General features: G+C 41.3%; 1 protein-coding gene and 1 long non-coding RNA gene across 11 annotated transcripts in view; one reads left to right on the top strand and one right to left on the bottom strand.

The window, feature by feature from the left end:
- Positions 1-20,802, top strand: part of BIRC6 (baculoviral IAP repeat containing 6) — a 143,779-nt gene extending 122,977 nt beyond the window's left edge. For all 9 annotated transcript variants that reach the window (XM_079969409.1, XM_079969410.1, XM_079969415.1 and 6 more), the window contains 9 exons: positions 3,760-3,970; positions 5,960-6,105; positions 7,666-7,776; positions 10,759-10,976; positions 11,984-12,145; positions 12,677-12,754; positions 13,873-14,061; positions 18,771-18,905; positions 20,124-20,802. In XM_079969409.1, coding sequence (XP_079825535.1) covers positions 3,760-3,970; positions 5,960-6,105; positions 7,666-7,776; positions 10,759-10,976; positions 11,984-12,145; positions 12,677-12,754; positions 13,873-14,061; positions 18,771-18,905; positions 20,124-20,303 — 1,430 coding nt within the window. In that variant the 3' untranslated portion in view covers positions 20,304-20,802. The remainder of the gene's footprint in view (positions 1-3,759; positions 3,971-5,959; positions 6,106-7,665; positions 7,777-10,758; positions 10,977-11,983; positions 12,146-12,676; positions 12,755-13,872; positions 14,062-18,770; positions 18,906-20,123) is intronic.
- Positions 14,712-23,302, bottom strand: part of LOC307212370 — a 29,366-nt gene continuing 20,775 nt past the window's right edge. For both annotated transcript variants that reach the window (XR_013836974.1, XR_013836975.1), the window contains exons 3-4: positions 21,756-21,806; positions 14,712-14,799 (exon numbers count right to left, since the gene is read on the bottom strand). This is a non-coding gene — a long non-coding RNA (uncharacterized lncRNA). The remainder of the gene's footprint in view (positions 14,800-21,755; positions 21,807-23,302) is intronic.

Raw genomic sequence — 23,302 nt, 5'->3', positions numbered from 1 at the left:
ATCATCAATTCTGGGCATTGGGAAGGTCACGGGTTCCGATACGAGGTTTAATTTTCTATAGTCTACGATGAGCCTCGGCTGATCCGTGTTTTTCTTATTCACAAAAAGCACAGGGCTGCCCCCCACTGCCTTAGATTCTCTTATAAACCCCCTTTTCAAGTTCTTGTCTATAAAGTCTCGCAACTCCTGCATCTCTCTGTCGGACATGGCATACAGCTTACCCACCGGCAGCTGCGCCCCAGGGAGTAGGTTGATTTGGCAGTTGAAGGGCCTATGTGGTGGCAGTCTGTCCGTTTCCCTCTCGCTGAAGACCTCTTGTAAGTCCGTGTACTGTGGCGGCACCTCTGCTTTCTGCTTCAGCGTGGTTGCTGCCACTCTGGCCAATCTCACCCTGGGCTTCTCCCCCCCTAGACAGTGTTCCAAACAGTGCGCTGACCCGAAGGTGACTGTGCGTTGGTGCCACACCACCACTGGATCATGTAGCACTAGCCAGCTCATCCCCAGTATTATCGGGGGTCCCGCCAGTGTGGCCACGTGAAAGGCAATGGTCTCTGTGTGCCTGGAGACACTCATTCTCATTGGCGGGGTTTGATGTGTCACTCCCCCCCCCCCAGCAACTCCCTGCCATCAATCGTGGTCACTTGAAGTGGGAAATCCAGTGGCAACAAGTGGATCTGGTGCTCCAGTGCAAACTCCTTACTAAAAAAATTACAGGAGCTGCCTGAGTCCAACATTGCCTTCACCTTGACTGGGTGTCCATTTGGGAGTTCTAGCGTCACCTCTATCGCTATAGAAACCTTGGGTGGGTCAGGTTGGGGCACTTCACTTAGTTGTTCGCTTGGCTGCTGCGCCCCCCTGTGGGCAGTCAAGCGCTGTCGTTTCCCTGCACCTTTTCCTCTGCCCCCTCCTCCTCGTTTCCAGCGGCTCCCACCATCCCTTGCCAAGCCTTCCTTTGTGGACAGACCCTGGCAAAGTGTCCTGGCCGTTGGCAGAGGAAACATTTCTTGGTGCTTTTCCCAGCCTTTCCTTCCCTTTTGCCTCCTTGGTGGGCACTCGGAACCTCGCGTGCGCGCGCCCCATCGATTTCCATTGGCACCACGTCATCGGAAGGCTGCCTTGGCATCTCAGGAATGCGGTAGTCAGGGCAACGCTCCCCTCTCCCTTCCCGCCTTTCCAAAGCGCGCGCTTCCTGGCGAGAGCCTATCGCCAGCGCCGCTTTAGTCAGCTGATCCATAGTCTCCGGGCGGGGCGGGCGGGAGAGCTCATCTTTAACAGCTGGGGACAACCCCTCCTCAAACAGCATCCGTATGGGCGGGCTGTCCATCTCTCATTCGAGCCTGTGTATTAGCATCGCAAAGCGGGACCAGTAGTCTCTAACGGAAAGGTCCCCCTGCTTGCATCTCAACAGTTCCCGTTGGGTCACACTCTCCCCCAATTGGCTTGAATACATAGCGTCCATTGCCTGAAGAAACTTCCGGACGTCCTTCATGGCGGGGTTGTGCGCGGCCATTAGGGGTCTAACCCATTCCCTCGCGCTGCCCTCAAGGTGCCCCACGATATACGCCACCTGCGCTGCCTCATCAGCAAAGTCATCATGCTGCAGCTGCAGTGCGTACTCTATTTCTGTCCGGAATCCATTATATTCTTGGGGCTTTCCCCCAAATTTGTGTACCAGTCCGGGCACCTTCTTTGCCACTGGGGTGGGTCTCAACTGCGCGTCCTGGGTGCGCCTCTCGTCCAGCCGCGCCATCAGCAGTGCTACATGCCGTTCCAACTCCTGGTTCCTCTTCACCAGGTCCTGCGCCCCCGCAGCTGGCTCCGCTGCCCCGGCGCCTCCAGTCTGGCTCATGTTTCCACTGCTTACTCACGAGTAACAGTAAGGGACTGACGGATTGCTGTAATGGTTATGGGTGGGTTACTCGTGTGTAAACTGCCTCCACTTCAGTTAGATTGTTTGCTCAACCATGTTTAGGGTTAGAGCTCGCCCTCCGTGACCTGTTAGTCACTTGCAGAATCCGTCAGTGGGCGTTTCTTGAATCTCTTCCAGCATAAAAGCTGTTTGACCCCAAGTCTCCGCTTATGTTCCCTGCGCGGAACGCGTCTGCGCAAGTAAGGGTAGGGTGGGGTGGCCAAACAAGCCATGGTTAAACAAGGCTGTTGGGTTCAGACAAAATTCCAAGCCATAATTAAAAGAAACCATGGGTCAGAAGTCAACAGCAAACCATGACTTGCAGCAGAGCACAGTGTGAAGCCATGATTTGTTGTTGACCGTAGTTAACCCAACTGAACAATCCCTCCAAATATTTTAACCAAAAATAACAACAGAATAAGAAAACCAGGCCTGTTCTCCTTGTGCAGAAGCAAAGTGTTGGATCACTTGATGGTGTTTGAGGGCCAGAAAGCCCATGCGTAACTTGGCTGCTCCATTCTACCAAATAGTTTCATGCTCAGGCTTGATTGGAAGATAGCTGGATAGGAGAAACAAGCCCCCTCTCTGGTCGTTCTTTAGTTTGTCGTGCTTGCCTTTTCTGGGAACATATGATTCTACCATCTCATTTAGGCTTCCACCCCTTTGAACTGTTTGTTTCTAGGGCAAGACCACTGCTTTTGTTTTGTCTTACCTTGTCTTGATTATACAGTGGTGCCTCGCAAGACGTAAAGAATCCGTTCCGCGATTCTCTTCGTCTAGCGGTTTTTTCATCTTGCGAAGCAAGCCCATTGACAGCTTAGCTGATTAGCGCTATTAGCAGTTTAGCGGCTTTTAGCGGCTTATCAGCTTAGTGGATAAGCGGCTTAGAAAAAGGGGGGGAAGGGGGGGAAACTCGCAGGAACTCGCAAGACAGTTTCGTCTTGAGAAGCAAGCCCATAGGAAATTCGTTTTGTGAAGCACCTCCAAAACGGAAAACCCTTTCGTCTAGTGGGTTTTTCGTCTTGCGGGGCACCACTGTACTCTGTCATCTGCAGAGGGAAATATTGCCACTCACTGTGATAATTTTTGGGGGTGTGTTTTTTCTGAACTGAATTTCATTTACAAGCAAAGATTGTGTTAGGAACTCCCAAAATTGTTGCTTGTTAACTTTATCCTATGTTCTCAAATGCATAGTACATGTGTGGCCATCCTGATCTTGGGAATTTCCAAGGTAGAAAAATCTGTAATGTCCTTAAGCAGCATGTTCTAATAGAAGACAGTTTCATGAGAAATTCCTGATGTTTATCCTAAATCTGCATGGCCACTTCTGATCTTTAAATGGAAATGGTTCAGTATTGTCCAGCTTTACATTTCTTAATCATCACTTCTCTCTACTTGAGAACATCCAGTTCTTCAAGCTGGTCCTTGTGTTTTTTCTGGACTGTAGTCCAGGGTGGTGCTCTCTGGCTATGTGTACTCCCAGCTCCTATCACCATGGCCAATATTCAGGGAGGATTGGAGTTGTAGTCATCTGGAGGGCACTCTGGTGGCTACCTGTGATCTAGGTCACTATACCTATTGCCTATTCAACTTGCAAGCACCCTTGAACTAAGGTTCTCAAAATGTTTGGATGCTCTTAATGGTTTAAATGTTTTCAAATTTTCCTGATACTTCTAATATGATTCTATTTTTAAATATATTGTTTGGTTATTTTGTTACTTGCTGCCCCAGGTTCCTTTGGGGAAAAAGGGCAGGAAAGGAATTTAGATAATGATAGGTAACTATTTCTGCTGCATAGGATTTATCTAGTTGGTTGGAATTTTAACCATGTTGTTTTTCCTCTTTCCTAGTTTTGGATATGGCCAGGCATGTTCCCCTGTACAGAGCTCTGTTAGAGCTTCTCCGAGCTATTGCTTCATGCACATCTATGGTGCCATTGTTGCTGCCTCTGTCTGGGGAAAATGGAGAAGAGGAAGAAGAGCAACTGGAGTCCCAGACTTCAGTTGGAACTCTGTTGGCTAAAATGAAGACGTGTGTTGATACTTATACTAACAGACTGAGGTATTTTCTTAACCTCGTAGCATTTTAAGAATACCATGTGTTCCCATTTTCACTCAGAACTGTTCTCACTAAGGTTAGAAACTTGTATCTGTGCTGTACCACTTCTGACTGCAAGTTGGGATTCTCAAAATGAAATGCTTGTTTTTGGAAAATAATTCCCCGTACATAGATAAGACACAGGTTTACCACATCATTGTCAACTAAACTATATATTGTTTATTTCCTATCTTAAACACAGGTTGCAATATGTATTTACTGGGGTATATTGTAAATCAAATGCAAAAAAAGGCATATCTTTTAACGAAACTTTTCTCACAGCTGTCCACATCTGACAGTCTTTTAACCAGTCTTCCTCATCCTGGCACTCTCCAGGTATTATTGGACTCCCAACTCCCATCGTCCCAGTTTATTATTCATGCTGACTGGGCAGATGGGAACTGGAGTCCAACAACATCTACAGGGTAGCATTTAACCAAGGATACAGCACCTCTTGTTTAGAAGACTGGAGTTTTTAGACCAGAGGAGTTCCTTGCCCTCTCAGAATCTGCCAGTCTCGTGGACAGGAAGTTGTGTTTATTGTCAGCTATTAACTAGAAGGTAATCCCAGAGGCCCCTTCTGCCTGATACCTTGGTTTCCAGAGTTGGCAGTCACCAAGTTTGCTTGCAGACCGGCCAAGTACAGTAAATCTTCTATGACTATGAGCCTCGAAGCTGAGCAGCAAGTGCATAGCTTCCTACTAGTTCATATATAAAATGGTAAAATGAGAAACACCTAAGGTCTGCCAGGCTTTTGAAATAACACATGCACAATTTTGCTGTTAGGTCTGTTGACAAAGGTTGACACTGTTGATCTGAGACCATTTCTTGATGGAAGACGTGCCTGGCAACAGCAGAATTATAGTTGCACTCCATTTTCCAGACACGTCTTCCACTGAGAAATTGGAGGTTTCTCCAGAGGTCCCAGCAACATTTTTTATTTTATTTTTTGCATTAAAAATTCCATGTATTGTAATATCATTGTGATGTCAGATGACTGACAGGTGGGTGGTCTCACCCATCAAATTTGATCTGCAAGGCTACATGTGATAAAGATCAGGCTCACGTAGCCAAAAAGGTTTCCCATTCCAGCTTTAAAAGCTGAAATTTGAATAGGGTATCCTAAAGTTCAACTTGGTTAGGAACTGCTTGGTTAGAGGAGAATCTGTTGGGCTTGTTCTGTTTTAGTATGCTTAGGTAAACTGAAAAAGAAGCTGTCCATTTGAAATCAAAAGTAGCATGCTTTGAGCTGAATGTAGTTTTACAATTATAATTCCAATATGTTCTATATCACCTGTCAGCCAAGGATCACAGGGCTGTTTAGAATATAAAGACACAAAAATGCATAACATAATAACAAACAAGACAATAATATTGTTTCATTGAGCACCTAATAAAAATTAATGGATTATAAGTTTGTATGTAATGGATGTTGTTGGCTGGCTATAGAATGTTTTCATTTTGTAAATTCTGGTTGACTTTTCTAGAATTTGTGAGACATAATTTTGTTTTAGTTTTTATTTCCTTTTTAGACACATACCAGGTTCTTTTTTTAGTTTCCCTTGGTATACCAGAAGACTAGTCACTTGTGCATATGCACCTTGCTACATTGTAAATGAGGCTTCTGAGTTGTCCAGGATGATTAAGTAGGAACCTTGAACCAAATTCTCCAAGTTCAAAATCTTCTGTATGGTTTTCATATTTTGGCAGGATTTCTTCTATTGGCATTATACTTTCCACTATTCCCTTAACATTAAACACACTTTTGCTGACCTGGGAAGTCATTATTTTTAATGAACAAACTTAGTTGGTCTCTAAGTTACTACTGGACAATTTTATTTTTTATATATATTTAATGGCAAATACACAGCAATTGGTAGTAGAGGGAATCTGCATTTCTGATATTTCCATTGACAGTTTCCCCTAAAACCCTAGTCATTTCTTATTTTGTAGGTCTAAAAAGGACAAGACTAAAAGTGGAGTGAAGTCAGATACTTCAGATCAAGAGCCAGAGGGACTGACGCTTTTGGTACCAGATATCCAAAGGACTGCTGAGATAGTTTATGCTGCTACAACAAGTTTGCGCCAGGCAAACCAAGGTAAATAATGTCAGCAGCACATCTTTGCTGCAGACCTAACTGGAGTGAGTATTTATTTATTTATTTATTTATTTGACCAATTTATATACATCACTTAATTACAATAATCTCTAAATGTACATATACACAAACTGTAAAAGCAACCTGACTTTCAACAAAAGGATATAAGAATGCTTAATCAGGGGCATTAACAACAACAACTCCTCCTCCTCCTCCTCCTCTATACTGACCTTCATCCAAGGATCACATAGCTGTTTACAATATGAAACCACAAAAATAGTAACAAACAAAAGCAATAACCCCACCACACACAGTTTAAAAGGCCATAGTTTGTTTAATTAGCCAAAGGCCTAGGAGAAGTGGAATGTTTTTGCCTGGCACCAAAAGATACTTAACGAAGGCACCAGGCAAACCTCCCTGGGAAGAGAATTCAACAAACAGGGAGCCGCCACAAAAAAAGGCTTGTTCTCATGCTGCTGCTCTCTAGACCTCTTGTGGAAGAGGCACATCAAGAATAAACATATAAGCAAATGGATAAAACTACTGGTTTCTTAATATTTATACTACTTTAAAAATATCAGTATTATTATAATTCCCACCATCGAGCAGGGCTACCTTGGTAGGAAGGTGAATAATGCAATTGAGGCAAAGCTTGTAAACGCTTTTGTCAGTGACACATACAACCTTTCCTTATAAAAGAGCCTCATCAATACTTTGATGGTAGGACTGGAACTAAACCAAAAATAGGTTGGATCCAAATTAAGCATGATAGAAGCTTAAGTTGTCAGATCTTGATTTTGGCCCACAGGTGTGGTTACACATTTACAGGATTGGCATTGTGAGCCAACTGTGACAGGTGGGAGGGACCTTGGGAACCCACAGTGGCTTCAAAGCCCTCTGGCTGTTTGTGAAGAGCTTTAAAACAGCTCCCACTTGAGCCTCTATAGGCTGAAAGAGGAATAACAACAACAACAACAACAGTTTATTGTTTACACCCCGCCCATCTGGCTGGGTTTCCCCAGCCACTCTGGCGGCTTCCAACAGAACACTAAAATACAATAACCTGTTAAACATTAAAAGCTTCCTTAAACAGGGCTGCCTTCAGATGTCTTCTGAAAGGGGGGAGGGGGGAAATGCCTACATTGCATAGGCGGTTTTCTCCTCTCCCCTACCACCCGCTTCCTTAAAAGAGAAGCACAGAGCTATTTCAGAGAGCACTTTTGCAAAGGGCTTTAACACCTGTTCATTAGCTGATGAGTGGGGACAGAAAAGATTGCTTCCTTGGCTGCACATTTGTGTTCCCTGCTGGGAGCAGGAACACATTCAGTGCAGGATTAAACCCTGCCCTCCATGCTCCCAATCAGCTGACATCATCAGTAACATCAGCCGGTGGGCAGATAGAGGTAGTTTGACAAAAACAGCCTCATGTGCCAAATAGAACCCTTGGCAAGCCAGAGGTTCCCCACTCCTGACCAAAGGGAAACATGTGAGATAAATTTTGTATAAATCGGTTTTGGTTTATGCGGTTTCTTTAATATGATTTTTTTCTTACACAAACAGAGAGAAAATTGGCTGAATACTCTAAAAAAGCTGCCGTGAAGCCCAAGCCCTTGTCAGTTTTAAGATCCCTTGAAGAAAAATATGTGGTTGTAATGAAAAAGCTCCAGTTTGGTAAGTTGAAAATCAGTCTGAACCTTCTGTATTGAAACACAAAATGCATGTCTGAGGTCACAGTCACAATGGAAAACCTGCATATCTATGTGTATGAACATGAGTAAGAGAGTGAAGATATTATATGCCTTCAGTGTGCATATGAGCACACAAAGATGGATTCCATTCCTAGGAAGCTTACAATCTAGAATTTTACACAGGGGATGAATTACAGATGAATGAAAAATGAGGAAAAAGTGGAGGCAGAGCAAATAGAGAGAAATTTGTTGGTTACATTTGCTTAGGCTCAGAAGCCAAATTAGACCAGGGTTAGCCAATGTAGTGCCCTCATATGTTTTTGAATGATAACTCCCCTCATTCCTGGCCATTGGTCATGCTTTCTAGGACTGGTGGGAGTTGGAGTTCTACAACACCTTTTGAGTGAAGAGGAGGCCCCAGGTTTGTGGAGCTAGAGGAACGTAAATGTATCTAAACATAAAAGTGTTAGTAACTCCAATGTACAAAAACTCTGGAAAGCTAGTGGATCATTTATTTATATATTTATTATATAATCTTTAAAAATCAAAGCTGTTTACAACAAGAATACCTATATATATTGAAACCATGTAAAATTATAAAATATAACATCAGAAAACATCAACCACCATAAACTACAGAAAGATGTTTTCTTAATTACCTGCATAAGCTTGGTGGCATAGAAAAGTTCTCAGCAGGCATTTAAGGTAAAAACGGAGGCACCTGCTGAATCTCTGTTGGCAGAGCATTTCACAGGAATTGGCCGAAGGAACTAAAGGCTCAATTTCTTGTTGCTGTCAGATATGCCTTGCCAACTTTAAGCAATAACCAGCAAAGCTCCGCAGATGGTCTCTGTGATCAAGTTGGGGATAAACGTTTAGGCAGTCCCTAAGGTACGCTGGTGGCGCTGTGGTCTAAACCACAGAGCCTAAGGCTTGCCGATCGGAAGGTTGGCAGTTCAACTCCCCACAACAGGGTGAGCTCCCATTGCTCGGTCCCTGCTCCTGCCAACGTAGCAGTTTGAAAGCATGTCAAAGTGCAAGTAGATAAATAGGTATCGCTCCGGCGGGAAGGTAAACGGCGTTTCCGTGCACTGCTCTGGTTTTGCCAGAAGTGGCTTAGTCATGCTGGCCACATGACCCGGAATCTGTCTGCGGACAAACACCGGCTCCCTCGGCCTATAGAGCAAGATGAGCGCCGCAACCCCAGATTTGTCCACGACTGGACCTAACGGTCAGGGGTACCTTTACCTTTTAAGGTACACTGGACCTAAGTAATCCAGGACTTGCATAGTAGCATTGCCATACATCTGGGAAATCCCGGACATATCCACTTTGGGGGGGGGGTCTACATGCCCATCTGGGGGAATCTTTACAATTTCAAGCAAATGTCTGGGTTTCTGAGGTTAAAATAAAGGTGTGTGTGTGGCAGCTCGGGTACAGGTCCAGGCTCTATTTCAGCCTCTGGCAACCCTATAATATAAGAACCTTAAACCTGGCTCAGTAGTAGATGGGAAGCCAGTGCCAATGTTTTAACAATGGTGTCACATGTTGCCAGCCATGTGCCCCCCCCCCCGCCAAATCAGAAGTCTGGCCGCTGCATTTTGCCCCAGTTGGAGCTTCTGAACCAACCCCACATAGAGGACATTGCAGTAATCCAGTCTTGAGATTATCCATACATGGACTACAGGTTAAGCTATCTCTGTCCAGGAATGGCTGTAGCTGGCAAACCAGACAGAACCAGTACTTACTATTTGAAGGTTAAGTAGTATGCAGTCTTAATTCTTGCTTAGAAAATGGAACAAAGACACTTAACATCTCTAGGAAATTATCAGCAGTTTTTCTACGTAGCCTGAAGCTGAAAGAGAATGCACAAGTAGTTTATGATCCAAGAAGAACATGTTAATAAGTCGGTATGTGTAAATTTTTCCTGGTTTTTGCAGTATGACTGCTCATTTATGAGGAAACATAGCAGCCAATCCATAGATGCTGGAGATAATCTTCAAATAATCCATCAGATTTGTCATGCTGCGGTTGTCTTTCTCAAGGAGAGAATATTCAAAAATCAGGATTTATCAGTAGCTTTGGGAGGTCCTAGATGTATCAGCCAGTGACAGTATTTTATAGTTTATCCAAGATACTAGTTAGTCTCTAAGAAGGATCATGATATTAGCTTGTTTTAGACTTCAAGTGCTTCAGCTAGTGAAAACTTGATTTTTAAGTTTTCTTCACTTCTTCTTTTTTCACATTAACTAAGGACAATAATGAAGGTAAACAATTGTTTGTGTGGCAATTAAACCAGCCTTGTTTTGTAACCCTATTTCTGAAAGTCCTCTGCTTGGTTACGTTTCTTGTCTTGTACAAGCTCCATATGGCTAATGATAATACTGATGCTTAGAACTGATACATTTTTCCTCCTTTAGAGTATTCAGATGTTTCACATATATCAGCTTGGTCTCTGTTAGATGCTGCTTGGTTTGTGTAGTGTATAAAATCTTGCTTATATATTTGGGGTAAGGAAGAGTAGTGATGTTTGCAGTTAAACTGCATAAATACCTGCCAAGCGGGTAAGCTGAATTCTGCTAATGGGACAGAAAATAAGTTCAGGAGACCTAGAGATGTACTTTTGGTCCATAAAGTATAATGTGTTAATGTTGTTTTCTCCTATGATCATTTATCAATAATGCAATTTCACACTATTGTCAATTGACTCTTTAATTATGCCCAATTAGAATAATTTTAGTATAATAGTGTGTGTTAGCAAGACTAGCAAGGTATCTTACATATCTTTTAACAATGGGAAGGTATTTGGGTCTGCCAATTTATCTTACTGTATTGAACTGCTTGTTGCTATGGGGAGGGGGGAAATGAAATATTTATATACAGACTGATTTTTCCATTAATTTTGATACTTCATACAATTTAATTACATTCTAATAAATTAAAACATTACTTTTCACTCCTTTAGATACCTTTGAGATGGTTTCAGAAGATGACGATGGAAAACTGGTGTTTAAAGTAAATTACCACTACATGTCACAGGTGAAAAATGCTAGTGATGCAAACAGTGCTGCCAGAGCCAGACGTCTTGCTCAAGAAGCTGTAACACTTTCTACATCGCTGCCTCTTTCCTCTTCATCCAGTGTCTTTGTCCGCTGTGATGAGGAGAGACTAGACATCATGAAGGTAAAAAAATCAGACTTGTGTTCCAAAAACAGCAGAGGTCTCTGATGTGTCTAAATCACGTTAATGCTTATTTTGCATGATTTATTCTGCTTCTACGGGACTTGGAGAAGGAGAGGGAACTTTTTAATATACTGCTCCTGCTCGCCTCCACTTCAGAAACTTCCAGGGCATTGATGATAAATTTGAAAAAGCACATCTTCCTAAAAGCCTGTTCAGCACCTATTTTTTGCCAGAAGTTCTCTCTAGCTGGGGTGGGGATGGAGGGACATAAACTTTCCTACCAAATTAGCCTATTGGTAAGTCTTCTTGCAACAGTTGCTGTTTCTGTTGTGCCTTTTATTTTATTTTTACTTCTTGGCTGACAGTTATGCAGGTGAGATTTGGCCCACAGGCTGCCTGATACTTACCCCCCTTTGCTAGATGTTTACTACTCTTTGATTCAAGGAAACGAAGTTGGAGGAGAGAGAGGGAAAGATGTGCAGATATTACACTAGAATCCTATAAGAAGTGCGGGGGGGTCCTGGAGGAGATCATGTGGCTTATGGGCAAAGGGGCTGTGTCTTTGTTGAGGGAGTAAACATACAAGATAGCATTGGACTTGTCAATGATATTTCTCTAGAATAAGACCTGGTCCAGTGAGCACTTGCAGTTCTAATTAGAGACAGAGGGAAACTGTGTTTGGTTCATATTAAAAATGCAGAACCACTTAATTTGCACTTCCCAAAACCAATCTGCAAACCAAATACAGCTATCCTTCAAAATCCACAAGCAAAAGAGAGCGCAAAAAATGCTTATAATACCCAATTCCTTGCAAAAACACACATAGATTTTTGTGCAGACTTTTCTTTTTAAAAAATCACAAAGTAATTCAGAAATGGGGCAAAGTGGATGCAAGAATGGAAAAATGAGAAGCTGAGAGAAACAAACATCCCTAGTTCTAAAGTGTTGTATATGATATACTAGTTTCCCAAGCTGGTTGCTATAACATTATTTGTCTTTTTCAAAAGGTTTTGATAACTGGCCCAGCAGACACCCCTTATGCAAATGGCTGTTTTGAATTTGATGTGTATTTTCCGCAAGACTATCCTAATTCACCTCCACTTGTAAATCTGGAAACAACTGGAGGACACAGTGTGAGATTCAATCCAAATCTTTACAATGATGGCAAGGTAAATAGTTTAGCTATTTTATTGCAGGCTAATGTGGTTGAAACAATTTCTAGTCATTCTGAGTAAATAGGTTCCTATGGATAGCTTAACTTACATGGGTAACCATATACCATATTTACTTGAATCTTATGCTCACCTTTTTTGGCCAAATTATGTTGCGAAAATTAAGGTGCATATTAGATTTGATGGCACATTATGCTTGAGTACATACGGTAACACGTTGATTTATTTTTTCAAGAAGCCTGTCTGCTTTACTCTAGGATATAGTCCAGTTGCTTGGCAGTGTCTCACAAAAGCCTGTCAGTGAATGGAAGCAGGCATCCATGTATGGATTGCCTTTCTGGAAGCAAACTGTACTGTAGTGATGAAAGAGGGATCCTGCTCTACTGAAGAGAGAATAGGGATGACGATGTTGGATTAGACAGCACCAGTCAACTCATATATGAAAATCATTAATCTGTGAATTAGAACAATAATGTATAAATTGCAACCATGTACTGATATTTATATATATATAACTGTTATCTTCAGGTTTGCTTAAGTATTCTTAACACCTGGCATGGAAGACCAGAAGAGAAGTGGAATCCCCAGACATCAAGCTTTTTACAAGTATGTGGCTTTCTTCAGTGTGGAAGCTGGAGGGTGGGTGTGTAAATAATTCAGAAAACAAAGTTTTTTTCTGCAAGACAAAAGCCTCAAAAGCCAATGTATTTCCATCACTGCACCTTGTTCTCTGATATCATTTCAAATAAATACATATAGGACAATCTAAATTATCATTCATTCTTGTATTTACTTCAGTGCAGTCACTTTTTATGCAGCAGTACAAAAAAAAAAATCATGAAAATTGTTGCAGCTCAAGGTGCACTTTGGAAAGTATGTTTGAGAATTATGAGATCCCAGTCTATATATTTCTGTTGATTTTTTTTGAGCTATTTCAATATACTTTCCAACGAGGAATTAGTATGTGTGTTCAAGTTAAAATGAAATGTTTTTGTAATGTTGTCAGGTCTAGGATATGCCTTAAATATATTCAGCTTACTGTTGTAAAATTACGATCTGATGACCTAATTTTCTTTTTATATTGATGTTATGATGATAACTCCAAAATGTATTAACTGATATTAATGTACACTAAATATCCACCACTGAATCATGCTTCCCCAATATTAATTTACTTTATGTAAATATTCCCTTATTCAACTTGGCTGCTGTAGTCAAGTGCCATATTAATATTTATATGTGGTGTCATATTAATATTAATATGCTTATAATCATATAATTATATTTATCAAGCATAGTCCTAGCAAATGAAGCATTTAAATGAATTTGTCAAGACCTCAAGAGCAAAACCTTACGGGACTAAGATTGGCTTTTCCAGACTTTAACCTAGTATTGATTAACATTAGCAAATGGCAAGAGCCATAGCGTAATTACTCATTGAAAATGAATGTATGTTTTATATATATACACATACACATTCTCTCTCTCTCTCTCTCTCTCTCTCATGGTCCATTATATTATTAAAAAGAATCCATTGAAACAAATAGATCCTTCTTTGGCACTGCAAATGGCAGATGCAAAGCATTGCCACCATTGGGTCAATCTATGCAAAAGTTTGACAATAAGAGGAAAGGTTTAGATTGTTTTTATTGTTCTGACCTTGGCAATGGTCTGTTTTGTTCTTTTTACTGCTTGCAAACTCCTTCAACTGTGTCTGTCCACAGGTATTGGTGTCTGTGCAATCCCTCATATTAGTTGCAGAGCCCTATTTCAATGAACCAGGTTACGAAAGATCGAGAGGGACTCCAAGCGGCACACAGAGTTCCAGAGAATACGATGGAAATATACGGCAAGCAACAGTCAAATGGGCTATGCTTGAACAAATCAGAAATCCTTCACCATGTTTTAAAGAGGTTAGTGCTTTGTGCCATACCTGCTTATGATCCATCCATTTTAAATGTAGAATCCTGAGAAACGTGTTACCTTCATAACAGGGATATGGATAATTGCATAAATTCAGGTTTATTGCGGCAATTGGGCTGCATTGGTTTTAGTCAAAAAGTCATGATAAGAACCAATCCAGTATCCAGTTTCTCACACTGACCAACTAGATGTCTCTGGGAAGCCCAAAAGCAGGACAGGTAGGAAGGTGTATTTGTCCCTGAGGCAGGCATAGGCAAACTCCATCCCTCCAGATGTTTGGGACTACAATTCCCATCATTCCTGACCACTGGTCCTGTTAGCTAGGGCTGATGGGAATTGTAGTCCCAAACATCTGGAGGGATGGAGTTTGCCTATGCCTGCGAGGTCTCCCAGTAGCCTGTGACAGGCTCTGCTTGTTTTCCAGTTAGGAAAAGGAAAGAAGTAACAGGAGTTTCCCCTGCTCTTTCTTCCCTTCTCCAAAATTGCTGCACAAGTGAAAAGAGATCCCATGACTCCAAAGACTTTTAACAACTGCAGAAGGCTCTTCAGAGGCAGATGTATGGAGAATGTTAGAAACAGCAGAAGAAACTCTTGCTTATCCACATCTTCCAGCACATGAGAGGAAGGAAGACACAGCAGGAGAGTTTCCTTCTATTTCTTGCCTTCCTCAAGCTTCTGTATAGGAATCCATACGTCGTATTAAAGTCATCTGAGCAATCCCAGAAGACCTGTTGGTAGCAAGGACAAATAAAGCCTGGGTTGTAAGCAAACCTGGTATTTGTGGGCCCCCACTCTGGTCATCAGTTTCTGAGGAGTTCTGTGTTACAGAAAACATATCAATAATTGTCTCGCAGTTAGAATTGAATGTGGTCTGCCACTGTGTGCCAGAGCCAAATTTTGAATAGTCAGGTAGGTGCAATTTGAAGTAATGTCAAATGCATGAGTTCACATACAGCCCTTATATACCTTTGCAAAACCTGTTTTGGTCAGGATAACTGCTTCCATCTTAAAATACCTATTCTGCCTATCAACTTTAACCAAAAAAATGTTTGAGCAGGAAAAAAATACTAATTGCATCTCAAACTGTGAATCCATCCTATATTGGTGTGCTTAAAGTGAGGATTGTTTGGCAAATGGAAATAGTTGACAAATATGAACAGCTGAATGGCTTAATTTTCTTTCTAATGTTGGTATGTAGTGCCCTTTTCCCCTGGATGTGAAAATGGCCACAGGGAACTTCTCTGTTTGGTTTGGTTGTTGGGGGTGGGGGACAAAACCTGAGTCTGAAGAAAAATAGTTTCTATCGCTAGTAGTAAATCATCTAGATTCCCTTTTATTTCAGTATTTTAATTAAGATGCCATCAGGCTGTGATCTACTTCTTCCCCAACGATATTTGATACTGCTAATAAATTGGCTAATAATGTAGCCAAGCGAGAGTTCTGACATTTGTCATAAATTTTCCTTGATAATTTCATGCCTCTAATTGACTATAAAGGTGTACATGTCAAAAATTAAGGTTATTTTGCAGTAGGGAATTTAGTATCTTGCCTAGCATCCAAGGAAATTGGACCAAGGGTGATTAATGCAATAATGGTGATACAGACATGCCTAGAAAATTATCTTGGGACAGGGGAGCCAGTCTCATGCTATGGTTGCAGTATGTCTCCCCGCATAAAGGTAAAGGTAAAGGTACCCCTGCCCGTACGGGCCAGTCTTGACAGACTCTGGGGTTGTGCGCCCATCTCACTTAAGAGGCCAGGGGCCAGCGCTGTCCGGAGACACTTCCGGGTCACGTGGCCAGCGTGACATCGCTGCTCTGGCCAGAGCCAGAGCCGCACACGGAAACGCCGTTTACCTTCCCGCTGGTAAGCGGTCCCTATTTATCTACTTGCACCCGGAGGTGCTTTCGAACTGCTAGGTTGGCAGGCGCTGGGACCGAGCAGCGGGAGCGCACCCCGCCGCAGGGATTCGAACCGCCGACCTTTCGATCGGCAATCCCTAGGCGCTGAGGCTTTAACCCACAGCGCCACCTGTGTCCCTTGTCTCCCCGCATACTTTTACCTAATTTTTAAACCACTTACATAAAAAATTGAGCTATAAATTTGAATTATAAAAAATTATGTTTTGTTCATAGCCAACAGGACTTTTTGCATTTTATGAGCAGGTTACAGGTTATGAAAACTTGAGTAGTGCGCACGATATATTGGCCATAGGCACACATAATAATATCCTAGGCCTGAGCAATACCCCTCCTGTCCTTTTCTGCAACAAGATTAGTGTTCATGACTAGTAGATAGAGATTGCAGTGAAAAATCTAACTTCTTTTATGGTCGGGGGCACCATAAGAATGCCAGTAATGCTTTTTGCTGAAGAAGTAATTAAACCCTACTCACAGACACTCCCTTGTGATTTCCTCCCTTTGCACTTCACTTGCTGTAAGTAAAATAATGAAGAGTCTCAGACTCAGTGCTACATTGAAAATGCCTTTGACCCTTTACAGCATGGCAAGGACAAGCCAGAGCACTAGCTTCTGCTTTTTAAGGGTATGAAGCACTTAAGACACTCTAATAAAATACGTACTTGGCCCTTTCTCTGTATTATATGTAGGTTCCCATTCTTCTTGGCTTATTGCCAGGCTTGGAAGTGACCTTGCAGGCTTGCATCTGGGGCAGGAGTTGATAATACACTGCCTTGGATTTGTTCAAGTCCCACAACACAAACTCTCTTGCCTCCCATCATCCATTTGCCAGCCACATACACAATTATGTAAAGGGGATGTGAAATCCAAGAGGCCCCCATTGTTACATTAGATATTTCTTAATTCTAGCACCCACACAATGCAGACACATTGGTATATATGTACATATTATGCAGTACATAATTGTACAGGGTACAATAATGCAGGTTATCTTAGCTTTCTGGTGGCTGCAAGTATGTAAACTGCCTTACCATGCAAATTGTCCAGTTTCAGACATTAACCTTATGGAAATAAATAGACCAAGTGCATACAAATTGCAGTTCAGGGATGTGGATTGTGCCACATGATCATACACTTTCAGAAAGCCCCCTGCCTTCATTTACCAGTTCTAATCATTGCTAATTAAAGTTCATTGTTAATATGAGGATTTGCTAGTGCAAGTTTAACCCTGTTGAAAGGCAAAAAGAATTCACACCACCGTGGAAGAAGTAGGGTTGCACTTGATCTTGTGTTCTGCTCCAAAGACTCTCCTCCCTGAAAGAGAGGGGAGTGGTTGTGGACGGGAGCCCGAGCACCGCTCCTAGCAGGGGGCGTTGCCCCCTGCCTCCAGCTCACCTGGCTGGCACTCACGCCCCCCCCCCCCCCGGTGGCTGTCCAACCAGGTGCCATGGGGGGGGCGTGTCCAGCAGCCTTTATGCTGCAGTGCCAGCCTCCCCCCCCCCGGCCTCATTTCTCTTTGTCGTCCTGGGCGAGTCAGGAGGATCCTCACCTCCGTGTTCCTGCATAGAAGCGGCCACGTGGAGCTCCAAATTGCTTTTTAGTTATGAGAGTCAGTGCGCACACATACACTGCCATAGAGGTAAATCAGAATAAGCACCTCTGTTTTATTTCAGACAAAATGGAGATTTAAACCAGTAATAAATTTATTGATTAAAATCAAAAGCTCGTTTACCAAATTGATTATCAAATATGTGTTAAATGCAGAAACACTATCTGAAGCCATTCCATGCTTTTGTTTAAATCGAATTTTAAAAATAATTTGTTGAACAGATTAGGTAGTTTGATTTAATGTCACAAACATGTACAGATATAGGTTAAAATATATAAACTGAGGTACAGCTTCCCTTTACCTTTACAAAGTGTGTAAAAGTACAACTTTGGTACACTGTTGTATTTGTTAAATATAACTAATCATAATGGGCAACTTACTGCACAAATATCAGCTTGCCCAATGAAATTAGTATTACTTACTATAGCAAGAGAGCCTGTAAATATTATACCAAAGAGCCAATTCGTACAATAAGTATGCTAACAGAAGATTTCTTTATTCATTTGTGGATATGTTTGCCCTTAAGAAGAGAACAAAAATGTTGAATTGTCTAGTAATTTTTAAATATTGAAATAATTTTCAAAAGTATTGTTCATATTAGAGAATTTTGTTGATATTTTATATTTCTGTGTTGGATGCATATTTGGATTTCTGATCTAGTTTTGGCAGAATGCCACATTTTAATCTAGCTTTCATTAATCTGTAGTTATAAATCACCCCTTTGGTGAAGATTTATTCATGATAAATATTGGTTTTTATTAAAATTTAGCCTGGATAGTAACCCATTTGATCCCACAATCTCAAGATGTCCCAAGAGACATCACCTAGAGGCATCTTTGCTTATGTGCATATTAAGCGCATTATTTCAGTCAGTTCAGATATATATGGCTTTTCCCACAAAAGAAGGAAACGTTGCAAAGAAATGAGAACATTCTCCAGGTATATTATGATACCACAGAAAATGATCTGTCTAAACAGTTGTTACTTTTGTATCATATAGTTGGCCATTTCTGGTATCTAAATATGGTGCTTTAACTTCAGATTCATGCAGCAGCAGAATAATACAGTCAAAACTTGTCCGTTTGTTAGCAGAGGGTGCACAATTAAAATGGTGCTACAGTTCTGTAATTTGTACCACTATCTTTTTAACCTTCAATCTGCCTTTTTACAGGTTATACACAAACACTTCTACTTGAAGAGAGTAGAAATCATGGCTCAATGTGAGGAGTGGATAGCAGATATACAACAGTACAGCAGCGATAAACGGGTAGGCAGGACTATGTCTCATCACGCTGCCGCTCTAAAGGTAAGGTTCACAGATGAGATTACTGCCCATGATTCAGTAAAACCTTTTTGATGCCTTACTACTAACTTCAGTCATAAGAGCTGTTAAAAGCATTCACTGCACACTCTCTAAAGATGATGGCACTTTACGAAAAAAGTAAATAATTTGCGACCACATTTTTCTTGCTGCTCCTCCCACCACCATATGCCCTTCTTGTAATTAGAACATACTGGAATGCATCAACTAACTTGCACCCATTTTTTATTTAAAGCAGTTTTCCCCTGTGTTAACTTTGCAGTTCTAGAAATAGGATCTGTGACAAAAAGGAGTTCATCTGTGTCAGGGGAGAGTGGCAGCTATGTGTCCCTTCCATCTTGCCTCCATTAGTGATTAATAAGGCACAGCTAAGTTTTCCCATTCCTGCCAACAGCAGCCAGTGGAGAGGAGCAGGGATGTGGAAGCTCACAACCCAGTGTCGTGTCATATATTTTGCCTTACTAAATGTTTCAAAGGGTAAGAGGGGCAGCTGTGGGGCCTGCTACTTTCAACAGCAGGTTGGCCAAATCACAAACTACCAGCTTTCGTTGTTGGTCTGGTTATATTTTCTATATTAATATTTCATTTTGAAGTTAGTCCTCCAACTGTCCACCAAAGCCATTTAAATAAAACATTGTTGCACTTGTAAATCCTTGCCTATAGCACAAGAAACCTATGGTCTGCAGAGGTTGTTGGACTCCAACTACCATCAGCCCCAGCCAGCATGGGCAAAGGTCAAAGGTGATGGAAATTGTAGTCTAACAATATCTGGAGGGCCATAGGAGCCCCATCCCCCTGCATAGCCTTATGCGATTTTGGCATGTGGATGGAACAAACATGGGCAATGTGAACCCAACCCAACATCCCCACCCACGAGTTTGTTGCATTGACCCGGAAGGTCTAAGGGTAGGTCTAAAGGTTCAAAGTGGGTTCTACTGAAATCCCCTGTGCTGCTTTCAGAACTGGGTCTTGCTTTATGATATGAGCACAAAGACCTGCTGCACAGAGGTACTCTTAATTAATAATCTTCCTGCAGCTCCCACTAGTAGGGAATAGCAAAAATAACAATGATCACCACATGAAAACTCCAGATCTTTTATTGCAGCAGTTTCTCATTTTACCTGTGAAAGTATTGCAGTATGACTGCACCTAAATTGCTGTGAGTGAGCCCCTTTCCTCACTATGAAATTTGTATGTGCACAGCGTCACACAGCTCAACTGCGGGAAGAGCTTCAGAAACTCCCCTGTCCCGAAGGCCTGGACCCAGATGCTGATGATTCAGCTGAGAAATGCAGTGCCATGACAAGTGCTGAGGATGCTCTGTTGCACGAGCAAGTCAAACCGAGCAGCAGTAAAGACCTCCCAAGTGACTTCAAATTATGAGCTGTGTTGACATGGACTTGATAGACACACGAGGCTTTGAAGCACAAGCCAAATATGTCAATATTTGTATCTAAGAAGCTAATTATGTAATAGGTAATGAAACTATACTATGCCCTTCAGGATATACAGATTAATTCAAGATGATCTTTTATTTACCTGTACAAGAGTGTAAACTTTTTTGTGCTTTTATTTCCAATTGTGAGAACCACTGATTGGTATGTTTAAAAAGTTATGTATACAAGAATGGATAAATCACTGCTATATAAGGGAAGCTACCTTAGGAAAGAATGTTTACTGAATGTTTATAATTTTTTTTTTACTTGTAGAGTGAGGGCGGTTGTAACAAAGAATATATATTGGTCATTCTTACAGCTACTATTTAAAGTCGGACAGTTTTCACTGAATTTGATAGATTTTACGTTTGGCCATATCTCCATTCTCATATTTGATTTCTAAAAAGAACCTCCTGTATACTTCAATAAAGGTCAAATGGACATGCTCCCTCTTATGATTTACTGGTACCTTTTTTAAAATAATCTGCCATTCATTATAGTTGGAGACTTGCACTTGTATGACTGAATTTATTACAGTCAACATATTTAATTTTATGCTTAACTAATTCTAAAAATGCGGATGAAATAAATGCACATGGTTTTACCTCAGCCAAAATGTGGACTGCTGGATTCATCTTTCATAACTCTTTATTAACAGCTGGGTGACTTCTGCTCAAGAAGAGCAAAAGGATGTTATGACAATGAATTCATTAAGTAATTTTACACGAGGAAACCCCAGTGGAAGTTGTTACCTTCTGGTCCTTCCTAATGACTAACACCCATTAAAAACATAATAGTCTAGTTGTGGAGCAATTGTGTTAGTTACATATTATGTTTCCAGAGCTATCTGTCAATTTTTAAGCAGTTTGCTGGCAGACACAATATTGCATACTGAAGAATTTTGAAGGTTTCTTATCTAGTTCAAAGGATCGGGCCAGGTGTGTTGTGGCTTCAAGATAAAAGCAGCACCCAAAGAGTCTCTAATTTTCAGTAATATTTCTTCCTGTGGCACTTAAGGCCACAAGAACAATGTTGATCAGTCATCGCTTATCACTGGCCGTGCTGGCTTGGGCTAACTGGAGCTCATCAACTTCTGGAGGGCCACCAGTTCTCTAGCCCTGTGTCATATACTCTGTGAGCACTTGGGAAACCGCAGCTGGCAAAGCACGTTAGCCCTAGTGATGAAGCACTGAGGTAAACTGTTATGCACATGGGCGAATTAAACACAAATGCAAGCAGAAGGTAGGTGCTACTCATTTTTTAATTAATCAGTTGAAACTGAAATAAGGACACAGCAAAGGACACTGTGTATGCCAGGAGCTAAATTGCAAGTGGGGTGTGGTATCCTAAACAGTTCAAGACCTGAAACTTACGAGGAGGTAATTCTGTAGAAACTTACAGTTCATGCTGCTCTCCTTTATCAGGGAAGCCTTGAGCGGCTGCAGTTAACCTAGACAGAAATGGGACAGAAAGTAATATCCAGTTATACACTGATGAAGACCACAGTTCAGACCTAGCAAGTGGGAAAGTCAGCTAGCTTATAAACAACTGTAGGATTAACTTTTTCCATGTCACTGTAAATTCAGCTTAGGTTTTAAGTTTAAGTAAGCGTATGGAGTTTCAAGAACCGAGGCAAAGAGTGGTGATGTGTGAAGGCATTACTAACAAAAGTTAACAAGTAATTTCATCCATCTACAGTTGGATGGAAAAGTGAAAATGCTAATATTCTAACAAAAATATGTATTGCTATATCCAAACATGGGAAAGTTGCCAATATAATTCCAATTTTTAAAAGGCAATCCTGGAAGTAGCAGGCCTTTTGTTCCATGTAAATTGGTGGGAAACATTATTTAAGATAAATTAATAAACATTTAGAAGAACAAGTATTGCTGAAGAAGAGCCAGCATGGCTTCTACACGTGAATGCTCTATCTGTATAACCATTTGAGAGAGTCTTAATAAGCATGTCCTAGGGGTGAGTCTGTAGACACTGCCTACTTAGACTTTCACAAAGCTTTCAGTGAAGATCCTCTCCAAAAGTATCTGGGTCATGTCCCATCATCTCTGGCCCCTGGCCATGGGCTAACGGGAGGTGGAACCCAACGGCATCCACTGAGACACATATTTGACAAGCTCAATATAAGATGACAGTCTATTAAGGATCAATAATGAATTTAAGAATAAATGGACAGAAGAAAATAGAGTAAGACTAAATGGACTGTTCTCACAATTATATAAAAAGTGGAGTCCCCAAAGATCTGTAATGACTCGTCTGCTTTTTAACTTGTTCAAAAATGACCTAGAGTTATGGGTGAACAGTGTGGAGGCCAAGTTTGCTGATGACATCAAATTATTCCGGTTACTAAAAACAAAAAGGCATCATGAATAACTCCAAAACATTCCCTCCAAACTGAGTTAAAAAACAAATGTGTGTTAATGTGAATAAAAATGGTGTACACTGGGGCAAAAAATCCAAACTTCACATTGATATTGATGGATTCTAAGCTAGCACTATCTATACAGGAAGGATATAATTCTGATGGATAGCTCAATGAAAATGGTGACACAGTATGCAACAGTAAAAGGTATTTAAAACCCCAGCCAATTTCATAATGCCCATTTGGAATGTCAGTTAGAATTCTAGCCTCTGCATCTGAAAAGGAGTATTGTAGAACTGGGGAGAGTGCAGAAAAAGGGAAATCAAAATGATCAGGAGACTTATAAGGCAAGGTTACAGTGTTTGGGTCTTTTAATGATATAGAGAAAGTACATAGAAGTGTTTCTGCCTCTCGTAATACTAGAACCTGGTGTGATCCAATGAAACTGGTAGGATAGACAGACAACAGGAAAAAGCCAAGTACTTCACAAAGCATATACAGAATTCACTTTTACAAGGTGTGGTGATGGCCACCAACCCAGAAATATTTAAAAGATTAGACAATTCCTA

This window comes from Podarcis cretensis (genome assembly GCF_951804945.1).
Source record: "Podarcis cretensis genome assembly, chromosome: 3".
NCBI classification, from domain to species: Eukaryota; Metazoa; Chordata; class Lepidosauria; order Squamata; family Lacertidae; genus Podarcis; species Podarcis cretensis.
The sequence above is the reverse complement of the archived record's forward strand: the minus strand, read 5'-3'. Positions and strand labels throughout refer to the sequence as shown.